Raw genomic sequence first — 13,823 nt, forward strand, 5'->3', positions numbered from 1 at the left:
GTCGCTCGGTCGTGTCCGACTCTTAGCGACCCCATGGACTGCAGCCTTACCAGGCTCCTCCATCCATGGGATTCTCCAGGCAAGAGTACTGGAGTGGGTTGCCATTTCCTTCTCCAAATTTAATGCTTTACATAACAATAATACAGAAGAAGTCAGTATGTTGCAATGGTTCTCAACAGGGGGCAATTCTACCTCACAGAGGGCATTTGGCAATCTCTGAAAACAGTTTGGTATTTACAACTTGGGGTCAGGGCTCAGGAAGGCCAATGACAGCCAGTGGCTGAAGGCCAGAGATGCTGCTAAACATCCTAGAATGCACAGGACAGTCCCCACCCAACAAAGAATTATCCAACTTAATAGTGCCAGGGTTAAGAAACTTCAGCATAGAGTAATTCGCTTAAATTACTGGACAGTGGTACCATTTCCCTTCTCTCAGGATCAATCTCAAATGAGAAGTTAGCCTTTCTGAATACTAATCTTCTAAAAACTCTTAATACTAATACTTAGACTCTACTAACACTAATTTTTATGATAATATGGAATTTAAATGAATGGATTTCTTAGAAGGCTATAAAACAGCTATGAAAATATATGAAATAAACACACATATATGTTTAAAAAATAAACAAATACATACTAGATTTAAATAAGAGGAAAAAAGATAAAGAAAGCACTTACTGTAAAAATGTTCTAAATTCTGAAGCTTCAAAGTTCTCCACAGCGACATGTTCATGATTTTTTAAGTTATCTCTATGTCCAACAGTATGAAAATAGAAATCAGGAACCCTTGCTAAAAGGACTGCTTTGTGTGCTTTGAACAAAGTACAACCTATAGAGAAAGTAACATCTGCATGTACTTCTTCTCTTAGAAGCCTATAAGGAATAAAAAGGAACGACAGTTTAATTAGTGACACTTAGAAATATATAATACACTCATTTTTAGAAAATAAGTTTTCAAAATAAGACATAAACTAAAAATACAGATAACAAAATAATATGAAAATGAGTTTATTCTCAACTCATTCCAAGAATATTGTTTAATGTTGGTTTAGAATGCAATTTTCTAAAATTTATAATGGAAACAAAGGTAATTACACTGAAAGAGTAAGACTACTTTTTCAAAAAATATCTTTTCAATTCCTTCTAACAATAAAGTTATCTTCTACGTAGGTTGATTGTCCTTTAAAATGTACATACTTTAGATTTATTTTGGAAAGATAACACAAAGTAATGTGTTCATTGACTATTGAATCAACTTTTAAAAATCTTACTAAAACTGAAGCCAAAAAAGTAAACAGCAAACCAGATGTGGTAATAGACAATTCAGATGAGAAACTGGTACACTATTGTATTCCATTGTTAAATACAAGTCTGAAATGCAGGCTTAGCTGTCAAGAATGTGACATTGAAGCCCTTTTCCATCGACCACCCCCTCAAAAAAAACTAGAACTAATCATGCTCTAATCTCTATTATCAAAATGATGGACTCATGTGGAAAGCCCATTCAATGTGGACATAACTAACGTGCAGACATAGTTATGGTAAAGTGTCATGTAAAATGACAGAAGAACAGAGACCAGCATCATAAGAGAAAGCTGTCAGACAATCTCTTTGCTTGTGTGCTGACTCTGTATTCTTACTCTGCAACATTAAATAACACTTCATGTTACATAACATTATCATCAGCAAGGTATGCATTCTCAGAGGACTTCTGTATTGCAGGATATAACTGGTGATCACACTAAAACACGACAGGAGGCACAAGTATGGATAAAGACATCATGACAGGGAAAGCTTAGCATGTTGCCATTGACACACTCCCCCAAGACGCAGTTAATGGCTCCTTCCTCTGGTCCCTCAGTACATACCTATATTTATAGCACTTTTGTCATCGCATCATTATTATTTTTGTATATCTTTCTCCCTACCAGATAATGAACTCCCTAAAGGAAAAAACTGTGTATCTTCATTAGATAGCTCAATATCTGCTTTTTGGATTTTGTTGTATTTTACGCTAAACAAAACAAATGTTTCAGAGTACAAAGCTTTTAGAACCTTGGAAACAGTGACCAAACAAGATGCATTTTAGTTAATTTTTTTTTTTAGTTAATATTTTAATAAATTATTTTCATAAGTGATTGTTAAATTTACACAAAAATGTACTGATTTTCCAAACATTAACAAAAACTCAAATTGTACAAATACTCCATTTATTCTCCTTCCCACCCATCTTCTACCCTTCCTCTACTCCTCTCCAAATAAATAAACAAGCATTTACTTGGGGGCGCTGACAGCCATACAGCTCATTAGGGAATCTGTCCTGTTTATAATAGATGCTCAGGAGTATTTGTCAAATTAAAAAAGTCAATGTGTTTTTAAAAATGTTAATGTGAAAATGCAGTGCTTTTTATTTTATAAAACCACTTGGATCAATTACAAGTAAATCCTGTTATCTGTTGCTGTTGTTTAGTTGCTAAGTTGGGTCTGACTCTTTTGCGACCCCATGGACTGTACCCCATCAGGTTCCTCTGTCGATAGGATCTCCCAGGCAAGAATACTAGAGTGTGTTGTCATCTCCTCCTCCAGGGGATCTTCCTGACCCAGGGATCAAACTGAGTCTCCTGCATTACCAATAGGATTCTTCACCACTGAGCCACCAGGGAAGCCCTTGTTATCTGTTGCAAGTAATAATATTTGACTAAGGGGAGGTTTATGACTCATCTAACAATAAACCCTAGTGGAAAGACAGGTTGGAGGAAAGGCTCAGTGGTGTCCAGACCCAGCTTTCTTGCATCTTATTTCTCTGTCAAGTACTGTGTTCACCTATCAAAAGCATTTTAGTCCACTGATTAAACCAAATTTCTCACTAAAAATTTATTGAGCGTGTAATGTGAACTAAGCACTGGGGACACAAAGATGACTAAAATATAGTATCTGCCCTCAAGGAGTATATAGAAGAGATGGAGGCCAGGTCTGAAAAATAAAAAGTATGAAATATTCAATAGGACAAACTAGTAAAAATTTTTTCAGGGACAGTTATAAGAGAAGACCTTATAGAGGACAGGAAAACCATATGGAATTTTAAAGACTGAGTAGGAGTTGGTCAAGAAAGCAATGCAGAGTAGAAGGGATTCCTGCCTCCATGTTCCTCACAAAGGTTTGTGTGAGTGGGGAGCTACAAATTGGTCAATAGAGTACTGAGAGGTAAGAAGTGACAGGTGAAGCTGCAGGGATAAAGATGGGTAAGAGGCAAAGAGCTTAACTCTATCTCACAGCTGAAAGGGAATGACCAAATAGTCCAAAACATGGGCCATTTTAGTTTTCAAAATATTATCTATTATTGTGTAGAAAAGGAATCAGGGGAAAATGAGATTGGAGGGAGAAAAACTACTGCCCAGCACAAATGAATGATGTACATGGCTTGAGCCAGGAGAGAAACATCAGTGATAGAAAATGACGGATTAACTTAAAATATATTTAGGTAATAAAATGGCAGGAGTTGGTAACTGGATGCAGAAGGTGAAGGTAAGGAAATAACCTAGGATCCCTCTCATAGTTAGCTTAGACAGCTGGGTGCTGGTGATGTCACCAGCCATTTTATCTTCTATGCCAACTTCCCTCCTAAACTCCAGACATATTTTCAGTTGTCCCCTGGATAAGGCTTCTTGAACATTCACCATTCTCCTTCCTTTTGAATGTCCTAAGATTCAGCACCATCTTCTGTTTCTCTTTCTCTGTGTTTCCACATGTCATTGGTCACCACGCCCATGAACTGCACACAGAAATCCATTTTATCTTTTCCTTTTTCACTGCCATTATGTATCCCCTGACTATCACAAAATCTAGTTGGTTTCCTTTTATTTTTTTTCCAATTTCTTTCCTCAATTCAAGATCTCATTATGCAAATCCTGTATTTTTAAAATATCAATGATTCTCCACTGCTTCCAGAATACATCCCAAATTCTTCACTGAAGAAAGATCTCTATAATCTTGTCTTAGTTTTACCCATTCACCCTCATCTACTGTCACTTTGCTTGCCATACCCACAATCCCCTCCCAAATAAAGCTACCAAATTGTGCCACATGTCCCTGAAGCTTTTAGTCACCTCTGAATGGACAATTGACTAAGCCAAGGTTAACCACTAGCCAATGTGGTAGTTAAACAAGTGAACTCTAGCAGAGATATTCTATAATAATCAAGAGCCAGCTGATGGAACTCTTAAGGGAGCTTTAAAGAAAATCCAAGGTATAGTAAGAAAAGGGAATGGGTAAGGAAAGAAGCAGAAATGAAGGAATAAAGATACTGGAAGATCATTTCACATACTTTAGAGAAAGAAGACTGACTGGATCTGTATTCTGGCCATGAGACCTTGGGCAAATCACTTTAATGTCCCTGGAACCAGACCGCCAAGGTTCTTATTCAGACTTAACCACTTCTCTTGATGCTTTGCTTCCTCTGCCTTTTCTAAAACCAGCTTGAACATCTGGAAGTTCACGGTTCACATATTGTTGAAGCCTGGCTTGGAGAATTTTGAGCATTACTTTGCTAGCGTGTGAGATGAGTGCAATTGTGTGGTAGTTTGAGCATTCTTTGGCATTGCCTTTCTTAGGGATTGGAATGAAAACTGACCTTTTTCAGTCCTGTGGCCACTGCTGAGTTTTCCAAATTTGCTGGCATATTCCAGATGAACTTCCAGATGTTCAAGCTGGTTTTAGAAAAGGCAGAGGAATCAGAGATCAAATTGCCAACATCCTCTGGATATTCAAAAAAGCAAGAGGGTTCCAGAAAAAACATCTACTTCTGCTTTATTGACTATGCCAAAGTCTTTACTGTGTGGATCACAACAAACTGTGGAAAATTCTGAGAGATGGGAGTACCAGATCACCTGACCTGCCTCTTGAGAAACCTGTATGCAGGTCAGGAAGCAACAGTTAGAACTGGACATGGAACAACAGACTGGTTCCAAATAGGAAAACGAGTACGTCAAGGCTGTATATTGTCACCCTGCTTATTTAACTTATATGCAGAGTACATCATGAGAAATGCTGGGCTGGATGAAGCACAAGCTGGAATCAAGATTGCCAGGAGAAATATCAATAACCTCAGATTTGCAGATGACACCACCCTTATGGCAGAAAGTGAAGAAGAACTAAAGAGCCTCTCAAGTGAAAGAGGAGAGTAAAAAAGTTGGCTTAAAGCTCAACATTCAGAAAACTAAGATCATGGCATCCAGTCCCATCACTTCATGGCAAATAGATGGAGAAACAATGGAAACAGTGGCAGACTTTATTTTTTGGGCTCCGAAATCACTGCAGATGGTGACTGCAGCCATGAAATTAAAAGATGCTTACTCCTTGGAAGAAAAGTTATGACCAACCTAGATAGCATATTAAAAAACAGACATTACTTTGCCAACAAAGGTCCATCTAGTCAAGGCTATGGTTTTTCCAGCAGTCATGTATGGATATGAGAGTTGGACTATAAAGAAAGCTGAGTGCCAAAGAATTGATGCTTTTGAACTGTGGGGTTGGAGAAGACTCTTGAGAGTCCTTTGGACTGCAAGGAGATCCAACCAGTCCATCCTAAAGGAAATCAGTCCTGAATATTCATTGGAAGGACTGATGTTGAAGCTGAAACTCCAATACTTTGGTCACCTGATGCAAAGAGCTGACTCATTTGAAAAGACCCTGATGCTGGGAGAGATTGAAGGCAGGAGAAGGGGACGACAGAGGATAAGTTGGCTGGATGGCATCACTGACTCAATGGACATGAATTTGAGTAAGTTCCGGGAGCTAGTGCTGGACAGGGAAGCCTGGTGTGCTGCAATCTATAGGGTCTCAAAGAGTCGGACACGACTGAGCGACTGAACTGAACTGAACCTGATGCTTAGTTTCCTTTTCTGTTAAATGGGACCAGCAACAAGATTTACCTCACAGTGGAATAAATAAAACATTGCATGTCAGCCCAGTGTCCAGTAGGATGGTAACAAGTATTAGGTATTTTTATTACAATTGTCTTGAACAATCATCCATATCTCAATGAAGTCTTATAAGAGAATTGTCATATCCCAAGAAACTTTCCAATTCTACATTAAATCTAGCTTTTTGACAACTGAAACTGTTTCCCATTTTCCCTCACTTCTCCATATATCCTATTGCCTCAAATAACCCAGAGTTGTCTCTGTTCCTTGCTTTTTGGTACAACCCAATATAACTTGCTTTCCCAAAATAAATCAAGCTCTTCCAAATCTCTATGCCCTTATAAAAGCCATTCTCCTCTCTTAGATACTCTCCAACTTCTTTCCTAATTTCTACCTAATAAAAGTTTAATCAATCCCTAGGAGATCACTCAACCATCACCTATAAAGCCTCACCCAAGTCACCCCCTTCCCCATTCCTTTTCTTCGGCTATTATCTCTCTCACTAGAGTGCAAGCATAATATCAAAGTCATATCTTACTAACCTTTGATTCTTTAAAACATAATACAGTGTTAAGTACATGGGTGCTTGCTACTTCATTAACATTTGTAGAATAAATCAATGATATTGCTGTGCTTGAAGATGAATTTAACATAGCATTCAGGGTGGCTGGGTGAGCATATGAAAATTTTTTGTTGTTTTTAAAACAAAACCCTTGCTTGTAACAAGAACTTGGGAGTTCAGGATCCTATCCTTATTTGCTGCGAGGATGAGGATAAATTGTTCATCTGCTATACTTTCTTTATTATCAAATTTATTGTTGGAGTCAGTTCCTATCTACTGGGAAGTACAACTAAGTCTCCATAAATGCTATAGTAACTCTAGGGCAATATCCATCACCTGCTATACTTTTAACTTCATTTTTATATAAATTAGGTGTATTACCTTCCTTAAATTCATGACAACTTCAAGGCTAACAATACAGCCAGAATAATAAAGCCACTTAAGAAAAGGCATGCCTCATCCTTAGAGATTCATCCTAGGAGCAGATGAATCACTCTTTTTTTTTTTTTTTTCTGTCTTTTACATCAATTCCCCCAGTGGTGGAGACAAGGCAGAATCTCTCATGGAAATGCCCACATTAAAAGGACTTTTTTTTTTTAACTTTATAAAATTCAGTTTATATTAATAGCTTCTGGAGCTTTAACTGTGAGCCACAGTAAGTACTTTTAAATGTTGCAGAACTGTTAGTTATTAGTATTGACAGTAATTAGGTGTACATTGTCTGAGTCGTTCTCAACCAGAGACCCAGGCCAGCAGCATCAGCATTAGCTGGGGTGCGTGCCTGCTAAGTTGCTTCAGTCATGTCCGACTTTTGCGACCCTATGGGACCCTGTTAAAAATGCAAAAGTCACCTAGGACCTTGTTAGACATTTAAAAATCTCAGGCCCCATCCCAGTCTAATCGTACCGGAATAAGGGTCTGGGCCCCAGTATAGCTAAGCCCTCCAAGTGATTCTGATGCACACTTAAAGTTCAAGAATCAATGTTTTGGTAGAAATGGAAACTAGGGAATATTTTTGAGCTTCATTTTCTTTGAAAACAGGGATGACTCTCCCGAGATTCATCACAGCCTGAGTTAAGCTTCACAACTCTGCATTTGCTTAAGTCCTCACGGGAGCTGGGAGTTGCCGGGAGCCGTAGAGTACTCTAGGAGGAGAGGGGAAGTCAGGTTGGAATCAGGAAGTATTTCTATGTAAGCATTTCTGCTAAACCGTTTAAAGAAATATAAGAAGAAAGATACCTCCAACGCTCAGGTGAGTTGTTCCATTTTTACTCATTGTAAATACTCACCCTTCTACCTAATTTTATCATTTTTTCTTAGAACCGTTTAAGCTTATATTGTGTTTCAGGACCCCGAAACCTGGGTCCACCCCGACATTAGCGAAAGCCTTTCAAGACCTAAGTCTGCCCGTGCTGGGAGTATTTTGGCATCAACTGATGCCGCACAGAACTATGATAGTAACTTTGGTTTTCCTCTTGAACCTGGCACGTGGCCTCCGGATTGGTTATATAGGGGGAGCGAACCCGCCAGTTAGTGAAGAGACAATAGAGCCTCCCTCGGTGGCTCGAGGCGAGGAGAACAAAGAAGGAAGGGATGGAGAAAGAGAGATGGAGCCAGTTTCTGGTCCAGAGAAGGGAGCGTTTAGAACTGAAGGAGGCTGAGTTCCCGCCTCCTCCTACCTGAGCAGATCCTGGCTGAGCTGCTCCGACACCATCGCCTTCAGCCGGCGCCGCTCACAGAGTCCCTTCCTTTGCAACCCCTTACTGCAAACTCCGGGGGATCCCAGAGGGACCCCGGGGGGCGCGCCTTCCTCCCCACAGCGGGCCATGTCCCAAAGAAGCACGGCGGCACCCCGCAGGCCCAGGACAAGGTCTCACTTCCCCGCCTCAAGAAGAAGGGGGCTTTTTCAACCGAACGCTCGGCTCCTACCCGGAATCCGCCCCCTAAAGGAAAACGTTGACCGCCTCTCGTCTGTCTGTTGACGGTCCCTTAGGGCAGCCAGATCTCAATCCAAGGGAATGTTAGAGGCCGGGCTGGAGCCGGCACGTGACCTGGGAGGGTGTGCGCAGGCGTGGTAGCTCTGTTTACCTCCGCCAGCAGACACTCCGACCCCTATTGCCCAGGGAGCGAACTGTCCTCCGGGACTCCCTGGTTCTGCCGTTTATCCTTGTCTCACTGCTTTCTGGTTGGTGCTAACCAGTCGTGTAAATAAATGCTTGAGAGCAGCGTTCAAATCAGCCAGTGCAGTCTCTCAGCACTTTATCTTCCTGGATGTCAGTGTTTTTTTCCCCCCAGGAAAGACAAGTTCACTGGCCGTTTCCTGCGGCGAGTCACACTCCCTTATTTACCTGCTTTGGGCAAGAAAAATTGGGTGTGTGAGTGTTGAGGAAGCCGTCCCTGGCTCAGTCTGTAAAGAGTCTGCCTGCAATGTGGGAGACCTGGGTTCGATCCCTGGGTTGGGAAGATCCCTTGGAAAAGGAAATGGCAACCCATTCTAATATTCTTGCCTGGAGAATTCCATGGACAGAGGAGCCTGGCGGGCTACAGTCCACGGGGTCACAAGTGTGTTGAGGAAAGAACTTCACAAAATCAGCAGGAGTTGCAACACTCCTGAGCTCCCTGCAAAGGGTGTGTACAGCCTCTAGAAGACTCCTTTCCCTTCTAATCCAGGGAGTGGCTCATATAACTGCCCTTGAACTTTAGCTGAGCAATGTCAGTAATATTGCAGAAGTATGTGTATAAACCTGTAAAATTGTATGAGGTGGGAAAAGGAAGTAAGATTGTAGGAGCAGAGCCTTGAATTTCGCCGGGAAGTGGGTTGATTGATGAACTACAGAGTTTTGAATATTTTGGAGTGAAGAAAAGAGCTAGAGCGAAATCACTTTAAAAGTCTTTTGGTATTTTTGTAATTGATTACTTATTCCAAAGGAAGAAGTTTCGATCTTTTTGCTTCATTCAGAAACTCTGCACAAGGTAACAAGTAATAACAAGTAGGTACTAATTGCTTGGAAAATACATGCATCTTGTACCATAATATTAGCCAAGAAGTAGCCATTTTTCAGAATAATGACCTTCTCAATTATTCAGACACCTTATTTCTGAAAAACATAGTGGCTAATTGATTCTTAATTGTTCCTGTAGAAAGGGGTGTCAGAGATAATAGGTTAATATTTATTGAGTGCTTTTTAGGTGAGAAAACTGCTCTACCTGCTTTTTATGTATTAACTAATTTTTACAACCATTGTTTAGGTTGGTACTGCTATTAGCCCCTATACAGATGAGGAAGTTGAGGCATGAGATGCTAGGTAACTTAGCCCAGGTCACACAGCCAGTAAGTGGTGGTACAGGTATTAAAACCAGGCAGTTCAGCATCAGATCCTTTCTGTTCAAAGTCCCCTAAGATCTCTACCACGCCCCTTTATAAGCTGATGAAGTTAAAATTAGTCTATTCTCTGGTTGGGAATGGATAAACACATGGTTTCGTCCATGTAAATTTAATTATCTTAAAGTGCCTTAGGCAGCTTAGTCAAGTTTGTGAAGTAATTCAAGAAAAAGTACCCTCTTTCAGAACGAAACAAAAATAGTGTTAATGGTGCTATGTATTCCACAATCTGAAATTTTTTATTTAAAATATTATTCTTATTTTAGTATATTTACAAATGTAGTCATTTATACCTTAATAGGAGTGAAATTTATCAAAAATTTTCCCTCAGAGGCTTTATGATCAGGAACACTAGAAAGTCCTGCAACAGGAGCTCTAAGTGTAAACAAACTAAACTCATAATTTTATTTAGGGTTGGCCTTAACTGTGATGCTCATGTGGTAAAACTGCCTTGGAAGGCAAAAAAGCACTCCAAGCACTATGATTTCATGAAAAAGCGATTATCTTGGAAGTGTTTTTTCTTTCTTTAAAAATGTTTTCATATGAAGCATTTCAAACAAACAAACAAATCAGTTCAGTCCAGTTCAGTTGCTCAGTCACGTCTGACTACTTGCGGCCCCATGGACTGCAGCACGACAGGCTTCCCGGTCCATCACCAACTCCCAGAACAAATTCATGTCCATTGAGTCGGTGATGCCATCCAACCATCTCATCCTCTGTCGTCCCATCTCCTCCTGATTTAAATCTTTCCCAGCATCAGAGTCTTTTCCAGTGAGTCAGTTCTTCCCATCAGGTGGCCAAAGTATTCACCTTCAACATCAGTCCTTCCAATGAATATTCAGGACTGATTTCCTTTAGGATGGACTGGTTGGATCTCCTTGCTGTCCAAGGGACTCTCAAGAGTCTTCTCCAACACCACAGTTCACAAGCATCAATTCTTCAGTGCTCAGCTTTCTTTAGTCCAACTCTCACATCCATACATGACTACAGGAGAAACCATAACCTTGACTAGACCGACCTTTGTTGGCAAAGCAATGTCTCTGGTTTTTAATACACTGTCTAGCTTGGTAATAGCTTTCCTTCCAAGGAGCAAGCGTCTTTTAATTTCATGGCTGCAGTCACCATCTGCAGTGATTTGGGGGATCCCCCCCAAAAAAAGTTTCTCACTGTTTCCATTATTTCCCCATCTATTTACCAAGAAGTGATGGGACAATCACTTCGGATCGTCCATCCAAATCACTTCAGATCTACTGCCCATCATGGATGCCATGATCTTAGTTTTCTGAATGTTGAGTTTTAAGCCAACTTTTCACTCTCCTGTTTCACTTTCATCAAGAGGCTCTTTAGAGAGGCTCGTTAGTTCTTCACTTTCTGCCATAAGGGTGGTATCATTTACATATCTGAGGTTATTGATATTTCTCCCAGCAATCTTGATTCCAGCTTGTGCTTCATCCAGCCCAGCATTTCGCATGATGTACTCTGCATATAATTTAAAGAAGCAGGGTGACAGTATACAGCCTTGACGTACTCCTTTTCTGATTTGGAACCAGTCTGTTGTTCTATGTTCAGTTCTAACTGTTGCTTTCTGACCTGCATACGGTGAGGTGGTCTGGTATTCCCATTTCTTGAAGAATTTTCCACAGTTTGTTGTGATCCATAGTCAAAGACTTTGGCATAGTCAATAAAGCAGAAGTAAATGTTTTTCTGGAATTCTCTCGCTTTTTTGATGATCCAACAGATGATGGCAGTTTGATCTCTCGTTCCTCTGCCTTTTCTTTCTTTCTTTCTTTTTTTTTTTTTTTTCCTCTGCCTTTTCTAAATCCAGCTTGAATATCTGGAAGTTCACAGTTCAGGTACTGTTGAAGCCTGGTTTGGAGAATTTTGAGCATTACTTTGCTAGCGTGTGAGATGAGTGCAACTGTGCAATAGTTTGAACATTCTTTGGCATTGCCCTTCTTTGGGATTGGAATGAAAATTGACCTTTTCCAGTCCTGTGGCCACTGCTGAGTTTTCCAAATTTGCCAGCATAACGAGTGAAGCACTTTCACAGCATCATCTTTTAGGATTTGAAGTAGCTCAACTGGAATTCCATCACTTTCACTAGCTTTGTTTGTAGTGATGCTTCCTAAGGCCCACTTGACTTCAAATTCCAGGATGTCTGGCTCTAGGTGAGTGATCACACCACTGTGGTTATCTGAGTCATAAAGGTTTTTTTTGTATAGTTCTTCTGTGTATTCTTGCCACCTCTCCTTAATATCTTCTGCTTCTCTTAGGTCAATACCATTTCTGTCCTTTATTGTGCCCATATTTGCACGAAATTTTCCCTTGGTATCTCTAATTTTCTTGAAAAGATCTCTAGTCTTTCCCATTCGGTTGTTTTCCTCTATTTCTTTGCATTGATCACTGAGGAAGGCTTTCTTATCTCTCCTTGCTATTCTTTGGAACTCTGCATTCAAATTGGCATATCTTTTCTTTTCTCCTTTGTCTTTGCCTTCTCGTCTTTTCACAGCTATTTGTAAGGCCTCCTCAGACAACCATCTTGCCTTTTTCCATTTCTTTTTCTTGGGGATGGTCTTGATCACTGCCTCCTGTACAATATCATGAATCTCCATCCATAGTTCTTCAGGCCTCTGTCTATCAGATCTAATCCCTGGAATCTATTTGTCACTTCCACTGTATAATCCTAAGGGATTTGATTTAGGTCATACCTGAATGGTCTAGTGGTTTTCCCTACTGTCTTAATTTAAGTCTGAATTTTGCAATAAGGAGTTCATGATCTGAGCCACAGTCAGCTCCCAGTCTTGTTTTTGCTGACTGTGTAGAGCTTCTCCATCTTTGGCTACAAAGAATATAATCAATCTGATTTCGGCATTGACCATCTGGAGATGTCCATGTGTAGAGCCTTTTCTTGTGTTGTTGGACGAGAGTGTTTGTTATGACCAGTGCATTCTCCTGGCAAAACTCTGTTAGCCTTTGACCTGCTTCATTTTGTACCTCAAGGCCAAATTTACCTGTTACAACAGGTATCTCTTCACTTCCTACTTTTGCATTCCAGTCCCGTATAATGAAAAAGACATTTTGGGTATTAGTTCTAGAAGATCTTGTAGGTCTTCATAGAACTGTTCAACTTCAGCTTCTTCAGCATTACTGGTTGGGGCAGAGACTTGTATTGCACGGCATGGCTCATAGTTTCATTGAGTTAGACAAGGCTGTGGCTATTATTAACAAATAAATAGAAATCAGCAATTATGAAGATTTGAGTATATATGCTGTACCAATTTTTCTTTCCTTTTTCATCTTTTATTGCTTCCTTCCTCTTTTCCTTCCTCCCTCCTTCTCCCTTCTCCTTCAGTCCCTTTCTTCTTTCCATTCTTTCTCTTTCTTTCTTCCCTTTCTTCTGAAAATTTTACAAGTAAAAACCCAACATCATTTCATTTTACTCCTATAAACTTCAGTTTGCATCTCTTAAAAAAGCTATACATTTGCTTGTATAGCATTGCTGCTGCTGCTGCTGCTAAGTTGCTTCAGTCGTGTCCGACCCTGTGTGACCCCATAGACGGCAGCCCACCAGGCTCCCCTGTCCCTGGGATTCTCCAGGCAAGAACACTGGAGTGGGTTGCCATTTCCTTCTCCAGTGCATGAAAGTAAAAAGTGAAAGTGAAGTCGCTCAGTCGTGTCCGACTCTTAGTGACCCCATGGACTGCAGCCTACCAGGCTCCTCTGTCCATGGGATTTTCCAAGCAAGAGTACTGGAGTAGGTTGCCATTGCCTTACACTACCAAACCAATAATGGTATTCCTTATTAATTGACAATAATTCTATTTATGATATAGCCCATTGTAAAATTTTCCCAACTATTGTACAAACTATATTTTACAGTTGATTTGTTTGGATCAGTTTTCAAACAAGATACAGGGTTATATTTGGTTCTTTTGTCTCCTGAGTTTCTTCTACTTTA

General features: G+C 40.2%; 1 protein-coding gene across 1 annotated transcript in view; it reads right to left on the minus strand.

The window, feature by feature from the left end:
* Window positions 1–8,516, minus strand: part of BTBD8 (BTB domain containing 8) — a 92,591-nt gene extending 84,075 nt beyond the window's left edge. The window contains exons 1-2 of the mRNA XM_040232325.1: window positions 8,163–8,516; window positions 679–873 (exon numbers count right to left, since the gene is read on the minus strand). Coding sequence (XP_040088259.1) covers window positions 679–873; window positions 8,163–8,311 — 344 coding nt within the window. The 5' untranslated portion in view covers window positions 8,312–8,516. The remainder of the gene's footprint in view (window positions 1–678; window positions 874–8,162) is intronic.
* Window positions 8,517–13,823: the final 5,307 nt, after the last annotated feature.

This window comes from Oryx dammah, unplaced genomic scaffold (genome assembly GCF_014754425.2).
Source record: "Oryx dammah isolate SB20612 unplaced genomic scaffold, SCBI_Odam_1.1 HiC_scaffold_28, whole genome shotgun sequence".
In the NCBI taxonomy this organism is placed as follows: Eukaryota; Metazoa; Chordata; class Mammalia; order Artiodactyla; family Bovidae; genus Oryx; species Oryx dammah.